Source organism: Arachis stenosperma, chromosome 3 (genome assembly GCF_014773155.1).
Source record: "Arachis stenosperma cultivar V10309 chromosome 3, arast.V10309.gnm1.PFL2, whole genome shotgun sequence".
Taxonomy (NCBI): domain Eukaryota; kingdom Viridiplantae; phylum Streptophyta; class Magnoliopsida; order Fabales; family Fabaceae; genus Arachis; species Arachis stenosperma.
This window is the reverse complement of record NC_080379.1, coordinates 17084147-17104979: the sequence shown is the minus strand read 5'-3', so window position 1 is coordinate 17104979 and position 20833 is coordinate 17084147. Positions and strand designations below refer to the sequence as shown.

The 20833-nt window shown below is 35.5% G+C and overlaps 3 protein-coding genes across 5 annotated transcripts; 1 reads left to right on the top strand and 2 right to left on the bottom strand.

The window, feature by feature from the left end:
- Positions 1–1716: 1716 nt before the first annotated feature.
- LOC130970738 (glyoxylase I 4-like) lies at positions 1717–2850 on the bottom strand. Its single transcript, XM_057896908.1, has 2 exons — positions 2413–2850; positions 1717–2284 (listed from the first exon to the last, which is right to left on the bottom strand). The coding sequence occupies exons 1-2, from the start codon at positions 2842–2844 to the stop codon at positions 2030–2032; spliced, it is 687 nt and encodes a 228-aa protein (XP_057752891.1). The 5' UTR covers positions 2845–2850; the 3' UTR covers positions 1717–2029.
- Positions 2851–11979: 9129 nt separating this feature from the next.
- LOC130965606 (uncharacterized) lies at positions 11980–14483 on the bottom strand. The gene is made up of 2 exons (XM_057890373.1): positions 13871–14483; positions 11980–13790 (listed from the first exon to the last, which is right to left on the bottom strand). The coding sequence occupies exons 1-2, from the start codon at positions 14481–14483 to the stop codon at positions 11980–11982; spliced, it is 2424 nt and encodes an 807-aa protein (XP_057746356.1).
- A 449-nt stretch (positions 14484–14932) lies between these two features.
- Positions 14933–19353, top strand: LOC130967748 (uncharacterized). Of its 3 annotated transcripts, none has more exons than XR_009081426.1 (9): positions 14933–15266; positions 15477–15590; positions 15697–15765; positions 16311–16330; positions 16411–16463; positions 16580–16610; positions 16712–16793; positions 17537–18378; positions 18721–19353. XR_009081426.1 is itself a non-coding variant. In XM_057892746.1 (8 exons), exons 1-8 carry the CDS (start codon positions 15080–15082, stop codon positions 17737–17739), a joined length of 759 nt encoding a protein of 252 aa, XP_057748729.1. In that variant the 5' UTR covers positions 14933–15079; the 3' UTR covers positions 17740–19353. The 3 variants fall into 3 exon arrangements, 1 of the variants encoding a protein (XP_057748729.1); XR_009081425.1 differs by having other exon boundaries at positions 17537–18899; positions 18999–19353; XM_057892746.1 differs by having other exon boundaries at positions 17537–19353.
- The last annotated feature ends 1480 nt before the right edge of the window (positions 19354–20833 follow it).

Here is a 20833-nt window from a genome sequence, read left to right as displayed (position 1 = left end):
AAGTGGGGCCCACACAACTTAAAAAAATAAATAAATAAATAAAATAAAGAAAAGAAGTGGCACATAACCATGGGAAGAGAGAAGATTGCTTCATTCATTTTTTTGAATGAAAAGAGAAAAGAAGCAGCGTAGCATTTCGGCGTTGGAGAAGAAGAATTGGGGGGAAAAGAGCATGGCTATTTTGATATTGACTTGGTAAACTAGATCCATTTCTTATGAAATTTTAGTATGTTATTCCTGGTGTAGAGATGAACATTAGGATATAACTTGCTTGTTGTATTGCCTTCTCTTTTGCCTGATTTGAGATACCCACTTTTGTGGAGGGTTTATGTTGATTCCATCAGTTTTGATGATGTATTTTGTTGATTGTTGAGATGCCCTAGTGTCACTAGGAAGACTGTCTGTGTACCCATTATTCTGATAGTGAAAGATTTTCTGGACTAGGTTCCGTGAGTTTTTTGTCCTTCTTTTGGGAATTTTCCCACGTTAAAATTCTGGTGTCTGATTATTTAATTTCTACCATTATATTTGTTACTTGGAGTATCTTTAGTATTGCCCATTTAATTGCACAGGTTGTAGAAAAATTATTTTTGGTACTTCCGCTGTTAGACAGGTTCTTGATTTAACCCTATGTTGAGTTTTTCCAACAAGTCCTACATCCCCAAATTTTCATAAAGATTATCTTTTTATTCATCGCTCTCTTCTCATTCTTCCATATAAATTCTTGTTTAAAAAGGGTGATAGTAGCTCTATTCGTTCCCATCTAACTGAAGTATGACATGGCAGCGATGAGGTCCCTGAAGGTCAGGCTCATCAATAGCTTCTCGAACATCACCACATCAATGGCTTCTGGAACATCACCACGGCCGCAGAACATGGTTCCTTCAGATCAGCCACCCACGTGGACCGTGACTCAGTCTCAAACTCGAACGGCCCTGTGAGTTGGAGTAGTAGTGGTATAGGTGAAGGAGATGTTGAGGCTAACGATGAGTTGAACCGGTTGAAGGAGATGTTTAGAAAGTGGAGGTTGTTGAGTGGCCGAAAATCGGAAGGAAAAGTTCCGGTGAAATTGTTGTTTGATAAGTCAAGGTATTGAAGGTTGGTGAAGCTTAAAGGGAGGGGCGTCCTTAAGTGATTGAGAGAAGTCAAGAATTTTAATGTTTGGGAAGAAGGAAGAATAGCGTTGATATTGGTGGTGTTGGACCACCCAATCACCACCCAATTGGTGAACATTCGCGACGCTACGTCCGAACCTGTTGTTGGATGAAGACGTTTTGGAGCCTTCGAGTGTGACAAAACATTGCCAAGTCAACACTCCATTATAACTATTTCTGGAAAAAAAGCTTTGATAATAATTCATCACCCAAAAAACAAGTTATAATTATTTTTGCCTTATTTTTTTTATACCAAAGATTTTCACACCAAAAATATGTCTAGAAACCACCATAAGTACTCAAAACTCTATCCAAAAACCACTATGGGTACTCACAACTTTAGAATAGAAAAATCCGAATATTGAAGAGTATTTACTTAAAGGATTTAAGTATGGAGATTTATTCAAAGTACATCCGTCCCTAATTTATTTCACATAAATATTTCCCACTAATTTGACACACACAATTATTTTAAGCACTTCTGACACAGAAAAATCACCACCTAACTTTACTCCTTAATATAGGAAGCACCGAAAACAATCATCAATTAACAAAGATAAAATTCAACAATAATAAAATTGACCAAATTTGCATTGCATGAAGCCATTCAAACTATTACTAGTTGAATAGAGTAAAAACAGAGCACATATTCAATCATTCAGAGACGGGGCCTTATTGGTATTGTTTCTTCACATATCAAGAACAATCCATATTAATCATAACACAGAATTCTTAAAAGTCCACACTATTACTCTTGCTATTTCTGTATATACTAAACACGGTTACAAATGAAGAATGTACTCCTATCATACACTCTTTGGGTGCACATGTGATAACAATTTTCTCTGAAAACTTGTGAAATTTGGGAGAACACATCAATTTGCAGCATCATTATTACGATTGGTGTCCACGGGTGGGGTGTGTCGATCCATTGGCAACTTAATCTTGCCTAGTGAATCAGTAGGGACCAGTTTGAGATTCTCACAGTTGCAAATTTCAACCATGAACCCATCTGGGTCCTTAAAGAAAAGTTGATCTATTGCTATTCCTTCTTCTGTTTCCAGCGTCCCTTTCTTGTACTTGATGTTCATCTCCTTCAATTTTCTTTCCATTTCTTCCATATCTTCACACTAATAATATATACAACCAACAATACAAGAAATTCAATTAACGTTCTTTCCTTGATTTTTTTTTCTTACAAAAAAAAAGAACAAATTAAAGTACTGCATGAGTACTAATATGTAACTGATATATATACCTGAAAAGATATATGATTGTCCTGAGGATCCAAGTGTTGAGGATCCGAAGGCAATCGATCTTCGTGGTTGGATTGAACCAAGTGGATACCAACTCCATAGTTGAACAACCATGCACCTTCGAAGTCCAGAACCTGAGGCCTCTCAATAGGAACAAACCCCAGCACTTTTGTGTAGAACTCTATGGACTCCTTCACGTTTCTACAGAGCCTCGAAACATGGTTCAATGCTAATAACGGGGCTGCCGTCTCCTTATCATGCCCTTCATCTTCTGCTTTTTCATCATGCTTGTTATTATTATTATATCTTTTGATTTTTTCCTCCTCTTGTTGATTTTGCATTATTGTAACATTAGTTAATGTGATTGATGTGAAATGAGTAGCTATTTTATAGATATAGATGTAGAGTAGATGTGTAAGCATGCATGTATGCATTGTTGTGAAGAGACGACACGTGGAGGGAAGTTGAAAGTGGGAGGGTTGTACGTGTTTGAATATGCATGCGGGAACAGGGATAAGGTTATAGTTGTTATTTGAGAATTGAACTTACACACATAGCAACGTAACAAAACAGAGAGACAAATAAACTGGTTTCTGTCCGCGTCTCTTCTGTGGCAGGCGGTGCTACTGTTCCCATTTCCCAAGATAGTGTCTCCAATAATGCCGAATACTAATACAGCATAGAATATATTGAATGTGTGTGATCAATGTGTGTCATCACTATTCTTATCCAACTATTTTGATAACTCTAATAATAGTATAATAACTACACAAATTCTTCACTACTAGTAATCTCCTCACTCTAGTAATAAAATATTAGTTTTTTTTTTCATAGAAGATTTGTTACATCTTACAACTTTATGCTTTCCCATTATTAGTGTTATGTCAAGAGAGTTTCGGGGAAAAAAATTATTGAAGAAAAAGTGTTTGATGCTAATCAAACGTACCTTAAATTGCAAATTACGCTAGTAATTATGGCAACTGCCCAACAACATATGGCACTAAGGTGTGTTATACCAGCCAACGGTCCAACACTGCCGGATTAATCCAACTCGCAGTTGACTAACAAAAATATGATCTGTACGTTATTAGTTATTAAATTAATTATTACATATTTTAGTCATGTTATATATAAATATTTTTATTAAATTTAATTACATTGGTGTAAGTTTAAAAAAAATATGTGTACATTATATTTTGTCTATGCTTTTTGCGGTACAATAATTTTTATTGAAAAATACAAAAATTTATGAATATAATATAAAAAAAATTTTGTAGTATAATACAAAAAATTTTGTATATAATACAAATTTTATTAATATAGTATAAAAAAATTTATATATAATATATAAATATTTACATATAATACAAACTTTTATTACAAATTATTTTGTTAATTAGGTGAGTTAGTCTATGATATACGCATACTGACATAAATACAGGATACGACATGACATAGGATATGCTGATTTTAAATTCTTATAAGACATGGAGACACGGCATATATATAAAATATAAAATATTTTTTAGATACATTACAATGATATTTTAATATTTTATTGATATTAAAATATAAAATAATTTTTTAACTATTTTAAATATTTTTTAATTATATAAAGTATTTAAAATATTTTTTGTTTTAATAAATAATAATATATATTTCTAAACTCATTTCAAGAATACATGTTAAAAATAAGGCTTTACACGCTGACACATGATAGTATTTACGTGTGTCCAAATGTGTGCGGAGAATAATTTTTTATTTTTTATTAAGACACAATTTGACACAACAGATACGCGTTCGGATGAATGTCGATGAGTGTACTATTCAAAATGTATCCGATACGCGGACACGACAACTCAACAAAGTGTCCATGTTTCATAGGGTGGTTAACGTTCTGGGTATGTAGTCCTCCAAAAAATTCTATACTATATATCAAAATTTCTGTATCATGCACCAAGATTTCTGTGACTAAAATTTATGTATTGTGCGTATTTCATTAGTTGAGTGTCAATATTTTGAGTATGTGATTTTTTATTATTTTTTTTGTTCTATACTAAAATTTCTGTATTGTGTACCAAAATTTTTGTGATGTGCATCAAAATTTCTTTGTCGAAATTTTCTGAATATTTATGAAAAAAGAAGAATATAAAGGCAAAGAGGACAATGATGATAATACTAAAGGAGGATGAGGAGAAAAGAGGAAGAAGACATCGGTGGCGACAACGACGACAATAGCAGAGATGACGGTGGCGTTAACAACGATGACAATGACGCTTAATATATATTTTATATCGATAGTTAATTTAACAATTATTTTTTGTGTACATATATTATGTATAGTTGATAAATTAAATATGATAGAGATATTCATTTGTTTTTATATAAAATTAATAGTTAAAAATTATTAAATAATTTAATATATTTAACTAAATTATCATATAAAAATTTGAATTAATAATTTTATATAAAAATAATTATATAAATTTTTACCATTAAATATTATTGTATTAGATTGGGTTTGTCCACAAAATAAATGAGTTGTTTAAATTGAGGCTCGTGTTTATACTTTAGCCCATTTAAACTTGTAGGCTCACGGTCAATCTGCTGGTCTGCATATTGTTTTCTTTTTTGTTGTTTTTTCTCTTATTTTTATCATTATTTTAACTTATCATTTGTTATGAGTTGTGACTTTAAAAAAAAAAAAAGCAGAATGGTCCAATTCTTACATTAGATGACTCATGGTAAAAAAATATATATGTTAAAATTTTGATATTCAAAGAGATTTGTTGAACTTGTTTTGTCACTTCATATAAGCATACTTTGTCTTAAATATATGCACATATAGAAGGTTGCGAATAAATTAAGAGTTCAATTCCGTATTATTTATGTAATAATTTCTTAGACTATTGTTCGTCTGCTCGGATGTTTGGTATGCTGGGTTAGACTGATGCTAGAGTAGATGTCAATGAGAGTCGGAATTTGAATTCGAGTTTGGGTGATAGAGTCTAAATGTTACGTTGGTTGAACGGCGGGTGGGACCACTTGTAAAGACACTCCAAAATTTAAGTTAAAATTCGTATAAAACGGTGACTAATTAGGGTAGAAAAAATAACATATCTCTGGAGATAGATAGGTCCCTCTCCATTTATAGTCCGTACTCGAGTGGACCTCTTGTGAACAAACTCACCTTCTTAAAAGCTTCCTTCAACTGTCCAGGTTGTGAAAGGGGACGAATCATGCGGGTCGCCTCAAGGTTCGAGCCTGCGAAACTGTCGGATCGATGGTTTGTTACCGGACCTGAATTACTGATGGACTGAGTCAGAACAACTACCAAACTGAAAGATATAATAACAAAAAAAAAACAACTATATTAACTAACTAATTAGAATATCAACTACCAACAGTCAATTATTAGTTGAGTTATAAATAAATAAAAAATAATTTAAAATTAATTAAAAATATATAAAATATAAAAAAACTTAAAACTAAACAAAATATTCAAAATATAATGAAAAATATTTAAAACTAAGTGAAAAAAAATTTAAGATTATTGTAAAAATAATATTTAAAATTTAACAAAAATAAATATTTGAAACGTGATAAAAAGAAACATCTAAAATCGTTGTATAAGAACTTCGAAAAGTGATCTAAAAGAAAAGAAGAAGAATTTTGTTGGGTAATGCTATGGTGTTGAAGAAGAAATTTTTAGCAAGTGCTGAAAGTAGGTGGCGCATTCCAGAAGTTGACGTGTGTGCAGGTTGCTTGGATGATCCTCGACAACTCTTGCAGCATGTCCAGGGAATGATGAAGGTAGACAATAATATAAATGTAGTAATATTTTGTTAATGATGATTAATTTGTTGTTGGGCTTTTTTTGGGAATCCAAAAAAGATATGGTATGATATTTTTGAGAATCCAATAAATGTTGGGTGTTGACATAAAGAAAGATAAAACTCGAAAAAATAAATAATGATAATAATAATAATAATAATAATAATAATAATAATAGTAAGAATAATTATTTACCAAAAAAAAAAAAGAATAGTTATAATTATTTTTTTTAAAAAGATGTAAAGTCTAAAATCAAATGGTCAGGATAATTCTGAAAGAAAAAATTTATGAGTTTTATTAAAAAATTTATATCACATATTTTTTGGACTCCCAAAAAAGTCCAATAATAAATTAATCATCATTAATAAAACATTACTACATCTATGTTATATTTACCTCCATCACTTAGTGGATATACTGCAGGAGTTGTGGAGGATCATCTAAGTACTTTGTACACGCATTAACTTTTGGAATGCGCCACTTACTTATTTGCTGAAAAATTTCTTCTTCAACACCATAGTATATCCCTTAAAAGGTTGTTCGAAGGAGAAGAAGAAGAAAAAAGTCAAAAATAGAAGAGACAGCATAAAAAAAGAGACTTAAAGAAAGAAATGATGCAAAGAAAAAAAGAGGCAGCATGAAAAGAGAGACAAAAAAAAAAAAAGAGACACAAACAAAAAAAACAGAGAAATATAAAGAGAATAAGAAAATAAAAATTTAAACGTAATAGACTAGTTTTTGAAATTTTAAAAATTAAAAAAAAAGTTTGACAAATTAATCCGCTAAATAATAGACTCTGCCCATTTAATACGCGAGTAAATGGTGCTGATTAAAAAACTTATTAAAGAAATAAATTGAAAATTTGTTATATCAACTTTACATAACACAAAAATGTAATTATCTATTATTCTATTTAGATGCTAATTATAATTTTAAAATTTAAAATAAAACAAACTATTATTTTTACAACAATAATAAAATCTTGTTCTATTAAGTAGGATCGATTACATAGATTAAACAATGTGATTGAATTTTATTATATAAAAACAAATTATTATTTTTATTTACAACAAATAAAAAAAATGCTCAATTTGTTGTTCAAGAAAAATATATCATGTTTAACAAAAGTGCTTAAATTATATTTATGTTGACTCTATTAAAAAAATTTAATTGAAATTTTAAAATTTTTTTATAATCATCTTTAATCTTTAAATCTCTCGTCTTTAACTATTGTTTTTTTTCTTTCTCAATCATACATTCAAATCTCTTTTTTAATCGTTGCTAAATAATTTTTATTTGATTTTAATTATTAATTAATTTTTTATATATTAATTAATTATAAAATTTATTTTTTATTTTATAAATTATTATTTTATTATTTATCTACCATATTTATCAATAATAAGAAATAAAAATAATAATAAAATAGATTTTCTATTAATCGTAACCTCCATACATATTTTAGCAATATGAATCAATATTAATGAATTTTTTATCCCTTGATCTGTTACTTCTATATTGCGAATATAATGGATCAAAAGATAAAAAACTCATTGATTCGCATAGTCAAAATATTTATGAAAGTCACAATTAATGAAAAATCTATTTTATTATTATTTTTTAATTATTAATAAATATGATAGATAAATAATAAAATAATAATTTATAAATAAAGAATAAATTTTATAATTAAATAATATATAAAAAATTAATATATAATTAAAATTAAATAAAAATTATTTAATCATCATTCAAAACTTTAAAAAACATATTTTATCATTCAAATCATTTAATAATTCAAACATGAAACCATCAAATTCTTTACCATAACTTATATGAATTATGTGTTTCATCCTCTTAATTTAAGAGTAATTAATTTTTAATTTTTAATTTGATTACTTTATCAACCTTTTATTTGAGAAGACTTTGATCCAGTAGTTTAAACATCACCTATGTTAGTTCATCGTTGTGGGTCATTATTGTAATTTCAATGATGAATTTCGCTTTTATGAGGAGGACGCTTTTGCGGAAATTATTTTGAATATGGAAAAGGTGTTGGTGTATTTGCAAGTTATGGGAGAATGGAGTAATTTACCCGAGGATGGAGGGAGTAGCCACCACGCAGGGGGCGTGCTGCGCTCGCTCGTGGGTGTCAGACGCCATGCAGCACGCAGGGGGCGTGGAGGACGTGGCAACCATGCAGCACCACGCAGGGGGCGTGGAGGAGGTGGCAAGCATGCAGCACCACGGGGGGGAGGCGTGGAGGACGTGGCAGGCATGCAGCACCACGGGGGGGGCGTGGAGGACGTGGCGTCGCGGAGTTCCGATGCTCTGCACCACGGGGGGGGCGTGTTGACTGCTGCCATGCAAGGAACAGTGTTCCTCCCCGGGAAACAACAAGCAAGCTGCATGCTTAAGCCTTCAATGGTTATATATAGAAGTAGTAGAAGTATTCGAAGTGTGTAAAGAAAGAAGCAGCAGGTAACGTTAGGGAGAGTAGAAGAAAGAAGAGTGTTTGAAGTAAGAGTGATTTTGGGTTTAACATTATATAGAGGGAAAGAGGTGTGTAGGGGAAGAAGGTTGCTGTAGAAAAAAGAAAAAGATTGGAAAATAAGAAAAAAAAAATAGTTTGGTTTTATTTGAAGAAATGGTTCGTAATTATAGTGCTCCGGAAGAACATATTATAAATTATTTGGATCATCCAGTTTATGTAAGTTGGTAATTTATAATTTTATTATGTGTTAAGTTTTAATTTTTTTTGTTATTTAACATATTATTTCAGAATTTTATTTTATTTTTCTGTTAGTTTTGGATTAGTGTTATGTTATAAAAATATAGTAGAATAAAATGTATATTATATGATATAATAATTAAAATTCTATAATAAAATATTTTTTCTACCATAGTATTTTATTACAATAATATAGTAAAATAAATAAATATAATCTGTAAATAAATAAAAAATATAACTGTTAGAATAAATAATAAATAAATAAATAAATAAATATTATTAGATATATGCATTGTTATTGGATATTAAAAAAATATATAGTTGCATAAGTATCGCCTAGTAGGTTTAATTATATTAATATTAATTTAAAAATATGATATAATAATAATAATAATAATAATAATAATAATAATAATAAACGGGTTTGTATAGGGTAGATATATGGTTCAGGGTTTTAATATAAATGCATATTGAAATATACGTTAATGATTTTAATAAATAAATATTAAAATAAATAAATATGTTAATATTTATATTTGCTTATTAAAAAATTTATATTTATAATTTATCTAATAAATATATTTTTGTTAATGCAGCCTAACAGGAATTTGTTGGTGCGTAAACTGGATCCGCCACAGACGTGGAACCCGAGGGTGGAAAATTACTTACGCGCCACGGGATTCTACCACGTATCGAGGATTGGGGTGATAAGAGGATTTCACCCCTTGTTAGCTGCTTTGGTTGAAAGGTGGAGGCCAGAGAGTCACACTTTTGTGTTGCCGGTGGGTGAGGTTACAGTGACATTGGAAGATGTCGCACATATATTTGGCTTACCAATCGATGGTGAACCTGTGAGTGGATGGACTGACAGTAGTAGTGACTTCGTTCAAAGTCAGAGCATGGCAGTATTTGGACGCGAACCAGTAGTCAGTGGTAATTCGAAATCCTATATAAAGCTTGCTTGGGTTCGACGTATCAGAGATGCGGAACAGTTGGACACTGAAGAGTCCATAAGGAGATACGTCAGATGCCAGATCTTCTGTTTGTTAGGGTCGACGCAATTCACAGATAAGTCGACCGCATACGCCCACGTGAAGTATCTACCGTTGCTTCGCGATTTCGAGCGGATCCATACGTATAGCTGGGGGTCAGCATGTCTTGCACATCTTTACAGAGCATTGTGCCGTGCGTCACGATATGATACGAAGGAGATGGATGGCCCTCTTAATCTGTTGTTTGTGTGGGCATGGGAGCGAATGCCGTTTCTTGCGCCGGTACCGAGACATACCCTTCCACCTGCTGAGATACCAGTTGCCATGAGGTAAATATTTATGGTTCTTGTCGGAGATTATATTCGCTATGCATATTCCATTTAGGTTACTTATGTAATTTTTTTCAATGTATGATGTATTAGGTGGAGCCATTCGGAACGGACCACATCGTGGTTAGCGAAGACCGTAGTGAATTTTAGGGTTGATATAGACTACATGCAGGAGGTAAATATTTATGGTTCCTGTGATTCATATTTCCAAACATTAATGTTAGGGTTCTGACGTACGAATTATATGTGACAGTTTGAGTGGCGGCCGTACGAAGGAATGATCATACCCGGTGAGTTACATGGACATCTTGATGTGTGCGATACCGTTGCTCCGTTGTTGTCGTTCGAGTGTATCGAGTGGCACCCTGCGGACCGAGTGATGCGTCAGTTTGGATTCGCACAGCCTCCCCCGCAAGGAGCAAGGGTCATTCCATTGGACCAGCATTGCCTTGCTCTTCGCGGAGTGCAGCTGCATGACTGGACAGTTTTGCATGGGCCATGGATAGTGGAGTGGGGCGACAGGCGAAACACTCGACTGCGGGATCTGCACCCCCTTCCGACCTGGGACTTTATACCGAGCAGGGAGTACAGGGATTGGTATGTGCGATCGTACGGACATTTGCTGAGATTGTCGGATTATGTTCCTCAGGACCCACCTGCACCTCAGCCACCTGCACCTCAGCCACCTGCACCTCAGCATGCAGTGTTTGAGCCGTTTCCGTATTATGTACCACAGCCACCGGAGCAGGGTCATGGTAGCCATCACAGTCAGGGAAGCCACCCGGGCCAGTCTCAGCACTCTCAGCACTCTCAGCCCGTACTGACGATTCCAGACGGTGATGATTGGTTTGACTTCTCCACCGGTGGTCACGCTAGTTTGGGTAGTTGGTCAGATTTTAGTGCTATGCATTCACCGTCAGGGTCAGCTGATCCACATGGGGCATCAGTCGGTCCGACACATGGTTTGCCGGGTCATGCTTCCGAGCACTCGTCAGTGGGTGCGTCGTGTGATAGTGGATTCCCTCGGCGGACATACACAGTAGTTGACGAGTACTACCCCGGTTCATCCGCTCCAGCATGGATAGGAGGGTCGGCTCCTCCGGCAGATGCAGGTGGGTCGGCTCCTCCGGCACAGGCAGCAGGGTCGACTACTCCGGCAGAGGCAGGTGGGTCAGTCGCTCCAGGTGCAGATGATCGGGATCCGGGGCACCCATATGACCTACGGACGGAGCGAAATCCGCCAGATAGGTATACTCCGTCGCGGCCAGGTCAGGGCATGATGGGTAAGGCACTGCACTGGATGGGTCGTAGGAAGTGAGCATTAGGTTGGGTTTTTTAGATATATTCCTAAGGTTTAATGTAATGCATATTTAATGTTCTGTATGTTAACCGATGTAATTCATATTTAATGTTCTATATGTTAACCGATGTAATTCGTATTTAATGTTTTGTATGTTAACCGATGTAATTTGTATTTAATGTTGTGTATGTTAGCCGATGTAAAATTTATTTATCTTTCGTATATTTACTTCACGAAGGCAATAAATGTTTAGATTAAGTTGTTGTTAAACATCAATGGAAATTCTCAGATTTGGAAATACAAAAACGACTGACGACTAATATAAAAAAACCCCAGTTGACAGATTGCAAATTTAAAAATACAAACATGAAGGAAATAAAACCCTAAACTCCCGCACCACTCGGTCCAGGACGCTGAGGACATCGACTCCGACTATGACCCTGAGCACCACAGAGACGACATATCCGAGGACCACGCATGTCGCGTGAGTCCATTTCGTTCAAGTATCTGGTCAATTTCGGGCGACCCTTCGACGTTCGCCTCAGGGCAGGATTAGCGACCAATGTGGGTCCCTCATAATCAGGCCATGTCTCGGCATCACCTAATGGTGTGAACTCGAATCTATATACCTTACGGATCTCTGTCATCTTGTACACATCATGCACATACAGCTGCCAATCGAGACGCTGGTTAGCACAACAAGCAATAACATGGCGACATGGTATTCTTTCCACCTGAAAGTGCCTACAGTCACACCTCCGTCGCGCAAGATCAACCACTAACACCTTTCCGCTAGTCATTTCGCGCACCTCGAATACCTCATTCCGTCTGTCAAACCGGTGCACAACTATATTCCCAGCCTGATGCATATTTGCCTCAATCCGCTGTTGTGCAAATGCGGAATAGGTAAATCCAGCACGCTTGCGTTCGTGACTCTCGGCACTCTTCCGCGTAAAAAGTTCATTTAGCCGATAATATGTTGCTCGGACTAGTGCCAACACAGGTAAATTACGAGCACCCTTTAACACTGAGTTAATGCACTCGACAAGGTTCGTCGTCATATGGCCCCATCGATGTCCCTCGTCGAACGCCAGTACCCAATGTCTAAGTCCGATGTCGTCGCACCACCTGGCATATGCCTCGCCTCGCTCTTCCAACCTTTTATAGTTGATGTTATACTCCTCCACCGTTCTTGAATACCCGATGTTGACCACAAGCTTTTGCAAGTGAGGGACTTTGAATGCTCGTAGGAAGTTGCTGCCGATGTGCCTTATACAAAACATCCACCATGCCCTTGGAGGTTGCCAGTCACCTCCGGAACGATTCACTGCTGCCCGAATTGACTCATGCCGGTCTGAGATCATTCCCACACCATCTTTTCTTACAACATGCATTCGCAGATTTCTAAGAAAGAAGTGCCACGCGTCGGCTGTCTCCCCTTCCACCAAGGCAAAAGCGATAGGCACAATGTTCTGGTTCCCGTCTTGTGCAACAGCGACCAGAAGTGTACCTTTGTACTTGCCATATAGGTGTGTGCCATCAACCTGAACTAGGGGCTTGCAATGCCTGAATGCCCTAATACATGGATTGAAACTCCAGAATACGCGATGGAGTATTTTTACCCCTTGCGCCTCCTCATTCCCGTTGAACAGTGGTCGTGTTTCTATTTGGACAACTGACCCAGGCATCTTCTGAACCATAACCGAGAGCCACCATGGCAAGGCTTGGTAACTCTCCTCCCAATCACCGAAAACCTTTGCTATGGATTTCTGCTTTGCCAACCAAGCCTTTCGGTAACTGATGGTATAGTTGAACCTTGACTGGACTTCGGCTATTATAGATTTCACCTTGATGGACGGGTCAGTCTCGACCAATGGCCTTATAGCCTCCGCAACTGTATCCGAGTCCAATTTCGAATGATCCTGTGAAATCATTCCCATTGAGCACGTGTGCCGACCGTTGTATCTGCGTATCTCCCAACAACCTTTTTTCCTTATCAAGCTGGCTCGGATAAGCCAATCGCACCCGCGCGCATACATCTTGCACTTTGCATAGAAGGTCTGTGGCTCAGACTCATACACGTCGTAGTCAACTCCTCTAGCGATAGTGTAACTTCTAATTGCTGCCACGACCGTCTTTCTAGAACCATATTCCATTCCAATCCGAAACTCTCCATCCTCAGGATTAGCAACGCCTACAGAAAGTAGAAATCGTCCTTTACTAATTAATCCAATGCATAAATTAACAACAACGTATTATTTAATCATCACGCACCTATGTTTGAATATTCCGGAAACTCCGGTGCATGCATGGCGTCGAGATCCACCTCACGCATAAAACTTGGCACGTTCATCGGTTGACTGGTCGAGGGATGAACCACTACATTCTCCGCTGCTGTCTCAACTCCCACATCACCATCCTCATCCTCATCTCCGGCTTCATAAGTGGCTTCGAAGTCCTCGTCACTGTCACTATTCATTCCCTCATACACTGCGTTTCTATCATCCGCCACCTCTAAATCATTTTGAGTCCCTTCCGCCTCTACGGTTTCAAACTCAACATACAGCTCAATCTGTGGCTGTCGCATCTGAGTCTGCCGGTGAATTTGAAACATATTCTGCATACTCACTTCGTCTGTGATTGGCATGGTATCAAACTGTATTAAACCACCAAAAACTATAACCGAATTCCGGTACAGTATTCTGCTCACTCTCATTGACGTATTGTTCTCCATGCTTTGACAGAGACCATTCTGAAGCTCCATTAACGTCATCGTGCATGGAACCACAAACGAAAACGGATTTTGGCACACAAACCGAACTCCCTCATGAGTATTACGTATTATCTCACCGTTGCGATACACCACCAAATTTGCAGTACCCTCCATTACTCTTCAGAAACACTCAAAGAACACTCATACACTCTTACTCAGAATGAAAATGAACCGGAGCACTGCCTTATATAGAGGATAGCTTTCACCACGCCCCCCACGTAATGATTCTCTCATCCAATCACAGCTTGCCACGTGTCAAAACGCCCCCGCGTGCTGATTCATCACGCCCCCTACGTGATAGGCCCACGTCAGCACGCCCCCCGCGTGCTGACGTCATCACGCCCCCCACGTAAAACCCTCTTCCTCCAACCACATGCTGCCACGTCAACTTCCCGCCCTCCACGTGTATCCTGCACCCCGCCCCCTGCGTGGTGGCCTTCACCTCAAACGCCCACCTAGACGTAAAACACATATTTCCTCCATAAAGAAGGAAAACACCACCTTCAAAGCCATATTTAAATTAATGAGCCGACGCTTTTGGTGTTAACTTTAAAAGAGTTTACAGCAAGTAAAAAAAGGCCCACAAGAGAGCACGCTCAGTCGCTCAGTTCCTTCTCCAAAGTCCAAGCCACCACCACCACCCACCCCATATCTCAGAGAGAGAGAGAGAGAGAAAAAGAAGGAGGAGGTTGCCACTTTCAAGCATAAACATGTTCAGGGACGTATCGAGCTGCAATACGTACAATTACGGTGATGCCCTCTACTGGGACGCACGCTACGTCCAAGAAGGTGGCTCCTTTGACTGGTATCAACGCTACTCTGCTCTCAGACCCTTCGTCCGTACTTACATCCCTCCTCCCAATTCCACCGTCCTCATGGTTGGTTGCGGCAATGCTGGTCCGTCCTCATTCCTCTTCTATTCTATTTCCCCCAATTCATTCTTAGGGCTTTTCTAATCTCCAACACTCTCATTCATTAGATTCATTTGCTACATTTGCTATCATTACTACTACGTGTTAAATTCTATATATTTTGCCTCTGTTGATAAATTATTTGATATAAGTTGAGAAATTTAGATGGAGAAAACTGGTGTAATGTGTTTTGCAGTGATGTCAGAGGATATGGTCAAGGATGGTTATGAGAGCATCACTAATATTGATATCTCATCGGTTGCCATTCACATGATGAGAACAAAATATGATCACATCCCTCAGCTCAAATGTACTATCTTTATCTTATCAATCAAGTAATCAATCGCATTATTTTCATTTTCTTAACTGAATACAAGAGCTGTGAAACTCTGTTTCTAAGTTTCCTTCATGAATAGACATGCAGATGGATGTTAGGGATATGAGCTTCTTTCTGGATGAATCTTTTGATGGTGTCATTGATAAAGGTATCACTTGCAAACCTTGTCAAAATTAACGGAATTTTGGATTATATATATATTGGGTGCATCTGTCTCAACATTTTTTGGGCTAAAAATAACCTTTTATATGTTGGAAAATATAAAAATGATCATAACTTCAACAAATTATGTTTCCTGTAGAGCAGCTTTTATGAAAATTAGATTGCAGTTGGTTTGCATTTTCATTTTCTGTTTTTATCTTCCGTGTGTTCTGTTTTGAAAATTTTGGGAAGGAAAAGAAGAGAACAGTGAAAATAATAAAACAATGTTTTCTGTAGTTTTCACCTCTTGTTCTCTCTTTTCGTCGCAAAATTCTGAAAATAGAAAGCATTAAAAATGAAAACAGAAAATGAAAATGCAAACCAAACACATCCTTAGTTTTCAGTTTTTTCAACAGTATAAAAAATCAACTTGTAAATCACTTCTTTTTAAATATTAGAAACTAATGCACTCTTACTTTGTTATCCATCTACTAATTATACTTTTGTCTTGGTATTCCATCTGCACTTGTAATCCGTTGGTTCTTGGTCTAGGAACTCTTGATTCATTGATGGTATGGTGCTTACCCAGTTCTGCTTATAATATTCTTTATCTACATGCTTTGATCCTCACATTTGCTTTTATGTACTCTAGTGTGGTACTGATGCTCCAATTAGTGCTGCCCAGATGCTTGCAGAAGTGTGTAGGTTGTAGACTGTAGTGAGAACAAATTTTTTCCTGATATTTGTGCTGAAGTATTTAATTTCATGGGCATGCTTCATTTTGTAATTCTCACTGGTAATGGCTATTTTGTTCTTTGCAGGGTTTTAAAACCTGGAGGGACTTATATGTTGGTAATTTTATTTACACAGATAGGACTTGTTTTTTATTAGTGTCATGTCAATTATTCTAGGAATTTAGAGGATCTAATTAATAGCTGAATTGCCATTTTCAGATAACATATGGTGATCCAACAGTAAGGATGCCTCATATAAACAGACCTGTATACAATTGGAAAATTTCATTGTACAATATCCGTAAGATTTCATCCGATTTCACCCTATTAGCTTTTTTCTTTACTCTTAAATATGGATAACATTAAAACCTACTAGCCTGTCACTTTCCTCTTCAAGTATGTTTGTTCTTGCTAAGTTGCTATTGCATTATGTATCTTAAAGTGTAGACTAAGTATCTTTTGTTTCTATCCTTATCTGGATAATATATCAAGATGGTTGAAAATTAACTGCTTTCTTTGCAAGATAGAATATATCAATATTTGGTAATAATATTTCTTTCTTGACATCTCCAAAACATGGTATCCACTATCCAGCACTATTTTTCCTTCTCTTTTATCACTATTATATATTATGATTATTTACTGCCTCCTGTTTTGTACGATGTGTGAGAGTCAATATTATGCTTCTGTTGCTGGTGTGTTAACTGTATAATCCATATAAGAACATTTAGTGGCTAAATGTATAGAATATGGAAGAAAAATTGATAACTGAGAAGTTTTAGGCAATGTTTTACCGAAGTGATAATAGAATTTGGAAATTAGATGAAATTTTAGGGGTATTCAAGAGATATACAGTATATTAGTATATCAATTTTTTGCTCTTAAAATAATTAGGATGGTTCTTCTGTGAAATGTTCTGTCGTTGATGAATTATATATGAAGCATATTTACATAAGAATTCTTATTGCCAAATGCCTATAGACCATAGTTGTGGAGATTTGGTTTAGTGCTCTTCTTATGCACACATTTTATATATCCCTGCAGCCAGACCAGGATTTCAAAAGCCTGAGAGTACTAGTTCATCAAGAAAATCATATTTAGATCCCATCCCTCTGACCGAAAAGGGCTTACTTCCTCCAGATTTCATTCTGGAAGACCCAGATTCTCACTATATATATGTTTGTAGAAAGAACAACACAGAGATGGACAATATACCACCATATCGACTAACAGCTGATATTTTATAGCCCGGAGTTTCCACCGAAGCACTGTCGAAGGTAGTATTTATCATCTTCACAAGCTTTGATGTGGATCATAGTCACTTAAATATGGTTGCTCTTGTCATTTGTACCATTTGAATTAGTTACCACCATCATTGGTGGATGTTGTAATAGTATTTTATTTTCATAAATTAGAGTAGCAGTGTTTAGCTTGTAGTGTTGATTGATATAAATTAAAATCTCTGAAGAAACGAGACAAAAATGACTGATTGATTCCCTGTTATTTTTTCCCGTGTTGTATCTGTTGTAATTGTGACATGTAAACGATGTTTTTTCCCTAAGCTTGATTACTATTATAATTATGCTTGTACCAGAACCATTATTCTTGCCCATTTCCTTAAAGATGTTGCTAATGCATCCATTAAATGTGACAATCCATTACCATATTTCAAACAGGGTTGGCACCCTGTTGATCAACATGGCTTAAGCTAATTCTCTTTGCTTTTGTTGAAGGTTGCTCTGATAGCAACATCAGAAACTTCCTTGCTTTATGTTTGGGTTTTGTGAGAGACTGAGGATTGTACCAAGGCGCCTTGGTGCTTTTGGAATGAAAGGGCAAATTTTGTTGGTGTTGCATCATCATACATGCATGGAGTAAGGCTCAAGGTGTGTTGGTTTTTCTATACTAATAACCAGATTTCATTATGGAAGGGAAGAGAAGGATTTGAAGTATTAAGTGAAGTCCCTTTTCCATTCATTTTATCTCCCTCTAAAACTCTAAATGTGCTAGCAGAGTAACTGGATTTGGCTCTTTAGTAACAGACACAGTAATGCTTGAAACATGAGCACAAGAGAGAAACTCTAGTGGTATTTCTACCGAAACAAACATCTCACACGTCTCACATCATACATCATAGGCCATAAACATTGCTTGTTCAACCATTTATTGTTATCAGCTTTGGAAAAGTCATAAACACCCTGGAAATTTTCATTACTTTGTGTTGTCAGTGACGTGGAAGTAATGAGTTAGAGGCCCTTGGACGCACCTATATCTCTTAACGAGGACATTTATTAAGGCATCAAATGGAAATTGATGAACCGGTAGCCACTTGCTTCTGTCATATTCATATAGTTGTAGTGCACCAATTCATTTCGGAACTTCTATCAAATCATATGATTGAAATTTGGTGGGTACTAGTTTTCCTTTTTTTTTCTTTTTTCTTTTCCTCTCTTCATTACTTAAGGGAAGAGTTTATTTATTTGTTGAATTAGTGTATTTAAAGCAGGCACTTGGAAAAGGTTAGTCACTGTTGGAAAAGTAGAACGGGGAACCCCATTTACCCCTTTCCAAAGATGGAAGAAATTTCAACCCTTCAATAAGCTCACTTCCAAATTTCATCATTGGCCATTTGACTTTTGAAGTCCTTGCCGCCCTTGTTATTACTATAATTGGATCAAGAGAGTTTTTGTTCTTTTTCACAGAAGAAAACATTTTACTTCTCCTCCATAGTCTATATAAAATTTGTCTTGATGTTAGGTCTTTGAAAAATCAAACATAAGTAAATTTGGTTCCTTAAATATTCAATGTTCTGATTTTGTCCTGAAAAATATTAATGCAAGTCAAGTTGGTTCTTTTGTTAATTCTTTTTCTGATATGTCATTGATTATTGCTGATGTGTGAAGTAAAATCTGTCACATGTCAATTTTTTAAATATGTTACATGATATTAGTAGAAAGTTAACAAAAAGATCAACTTAAATTATAGTGACATTTTTTAAAAGCAAAATTGGAGTATTGAATCTTTGAGAAACCAAATTAAGTCATTAGTAACCTTTTAAGAACTAATTTAAACATGAACTGGTACAAATTTCTGTTGAAGACATAAATATATGGACCAAAAGGATGAGTATTAATGTGAGAAAAAACAATGGATGGGCCATTATGCAGAATGTTTAAAGCAAAATTATGGAACGGGCCCACTATCATATTCGAGCCCCTTGTTTCTCACGGTTAAGTGCTATCTGAGTTCTGACACAAACTTGAACCCTCCTTGTCTCAGCTAGTCAGCTAGACAAAGTCACTAGTCTTCCTGGTTCCTCAAAATACACACATCATATCAACATGCAAAAAGGTTTTTGACATTAATTAGATAGTGTTTGGAGGAGAGATATAAATTAAGAGATAGAGATTGAGAAATAGAGACTAAATTAAATTTTTGTATTATATTTGATATAAAGTGTATAAACTTGAGATATGTTTGAGTATCTTATTTGATTTAAGATAAAAATAAAGACTTAAATAAATAGAATTATTAAAATATTATCGCTAAATAAAAAAATTAAAAGAAAATTCTATTCAACTCTAGCCACCTTTCTCTGTCGAGAATCTTTGTCATATGTTCGAGTTACAGTCCAATAACGACATCGTGTCAGTCGAGTGTCGTCATGTTCGAGTTTCGATACCGTGCTGTGTCGTGCTGCCTCTGTTCGGGTTGTTTTGTCGTGTTTGAGTTCGTCGTGCCACTTCTGTTTTTTACTGTGTTTGTCGTGCCATTTTTATTCTTCTCTTTTCTATTCTAATTTTAAAATTCTCGCGTTATGATTGTTGAATCTAATTTTGATATATATATATATATATATATATATATATATATATTTATGAGATTCTTGTGGTTTTTGGTATTATTGTTGTTGGTGGTAGAATTTGGTATATTGTTATGAAATTGGTATTGTTGTTGTGGTTGAATCTGAATTTTGTGTCACTGTTGTCGTCGGTGGCAGAGTATGGTGATGGAGTGAGACGTGAGGTGGGATTGGAGGTGAATGATAAATTTAGAATATAAAATTTTGAATGAGTGTATTTTAGGAATAAAATGTTATTAAAGTTTCAGTTTTCGCCTCCAGAAATTTTAATCTCCTGTGCTTTTACTTTCCGGAGATACTGAAGAGACTAAAATTTTGTGTTCCAAAAATAAAATTTTAATTTCAGTCTCTAACTACCAAATTTAATACTAAATTCCAGTCTCAAAAATGCTAGTATGCTATGTAAATACAAAATATCATTAATAATATAGATTATTTTTTATATCTTTTTATAAAATAATTTGCTACTAAAATAGTTA

Coding starts and splice junctions, on each gene's coding strand:
- LOC130970738 (XM_057896908.1), bottom strand. CDS start 2,844: ATGCATACATGCATGCTTACACATCTACTCTACATCTATATCTATAAA. Junction 2,285..2,412: donor ACAATCATATATCTTTTCAG/GTATATATATCA, acceptor ATATATTATTAG/TGTGAAGATATGGAAGAAAT.
- LOC130965606 (XM_057890373.1), bottom strand. CDS start 14,483: ATGGAGGGTACTGCAAATTTGGTGGTGTATCGCAACGGTGAGATAATA. Junction 13,791..13,870: donor TCCGGAATATTCAAACATAG/GTGCGTGATGAT, acceptor TACTTTCTGTAG/GCGTTGCTAATCCTGAGGAT.
- LOC130967748 (XM_057892746.1), top strand. CDS start 15,080: ATGTTCAGGGACGTATCGAGCTGCAATACGTACAATTACGGTGATGCC. Junction 15,766..16,310: donor TGATGGTGTCATTGATAAAG/GTATCACTTGCA, acceptor TTCTTGGTCTAG/GAACTCTTGATTCATTGATG. Junction 16,611..16,711: donor CTGGAGGGACTTATATGTTG/GTAATTTTATTT, acceptor TGCCATTTTCAG/ATAACATATGGTGATCCAAC.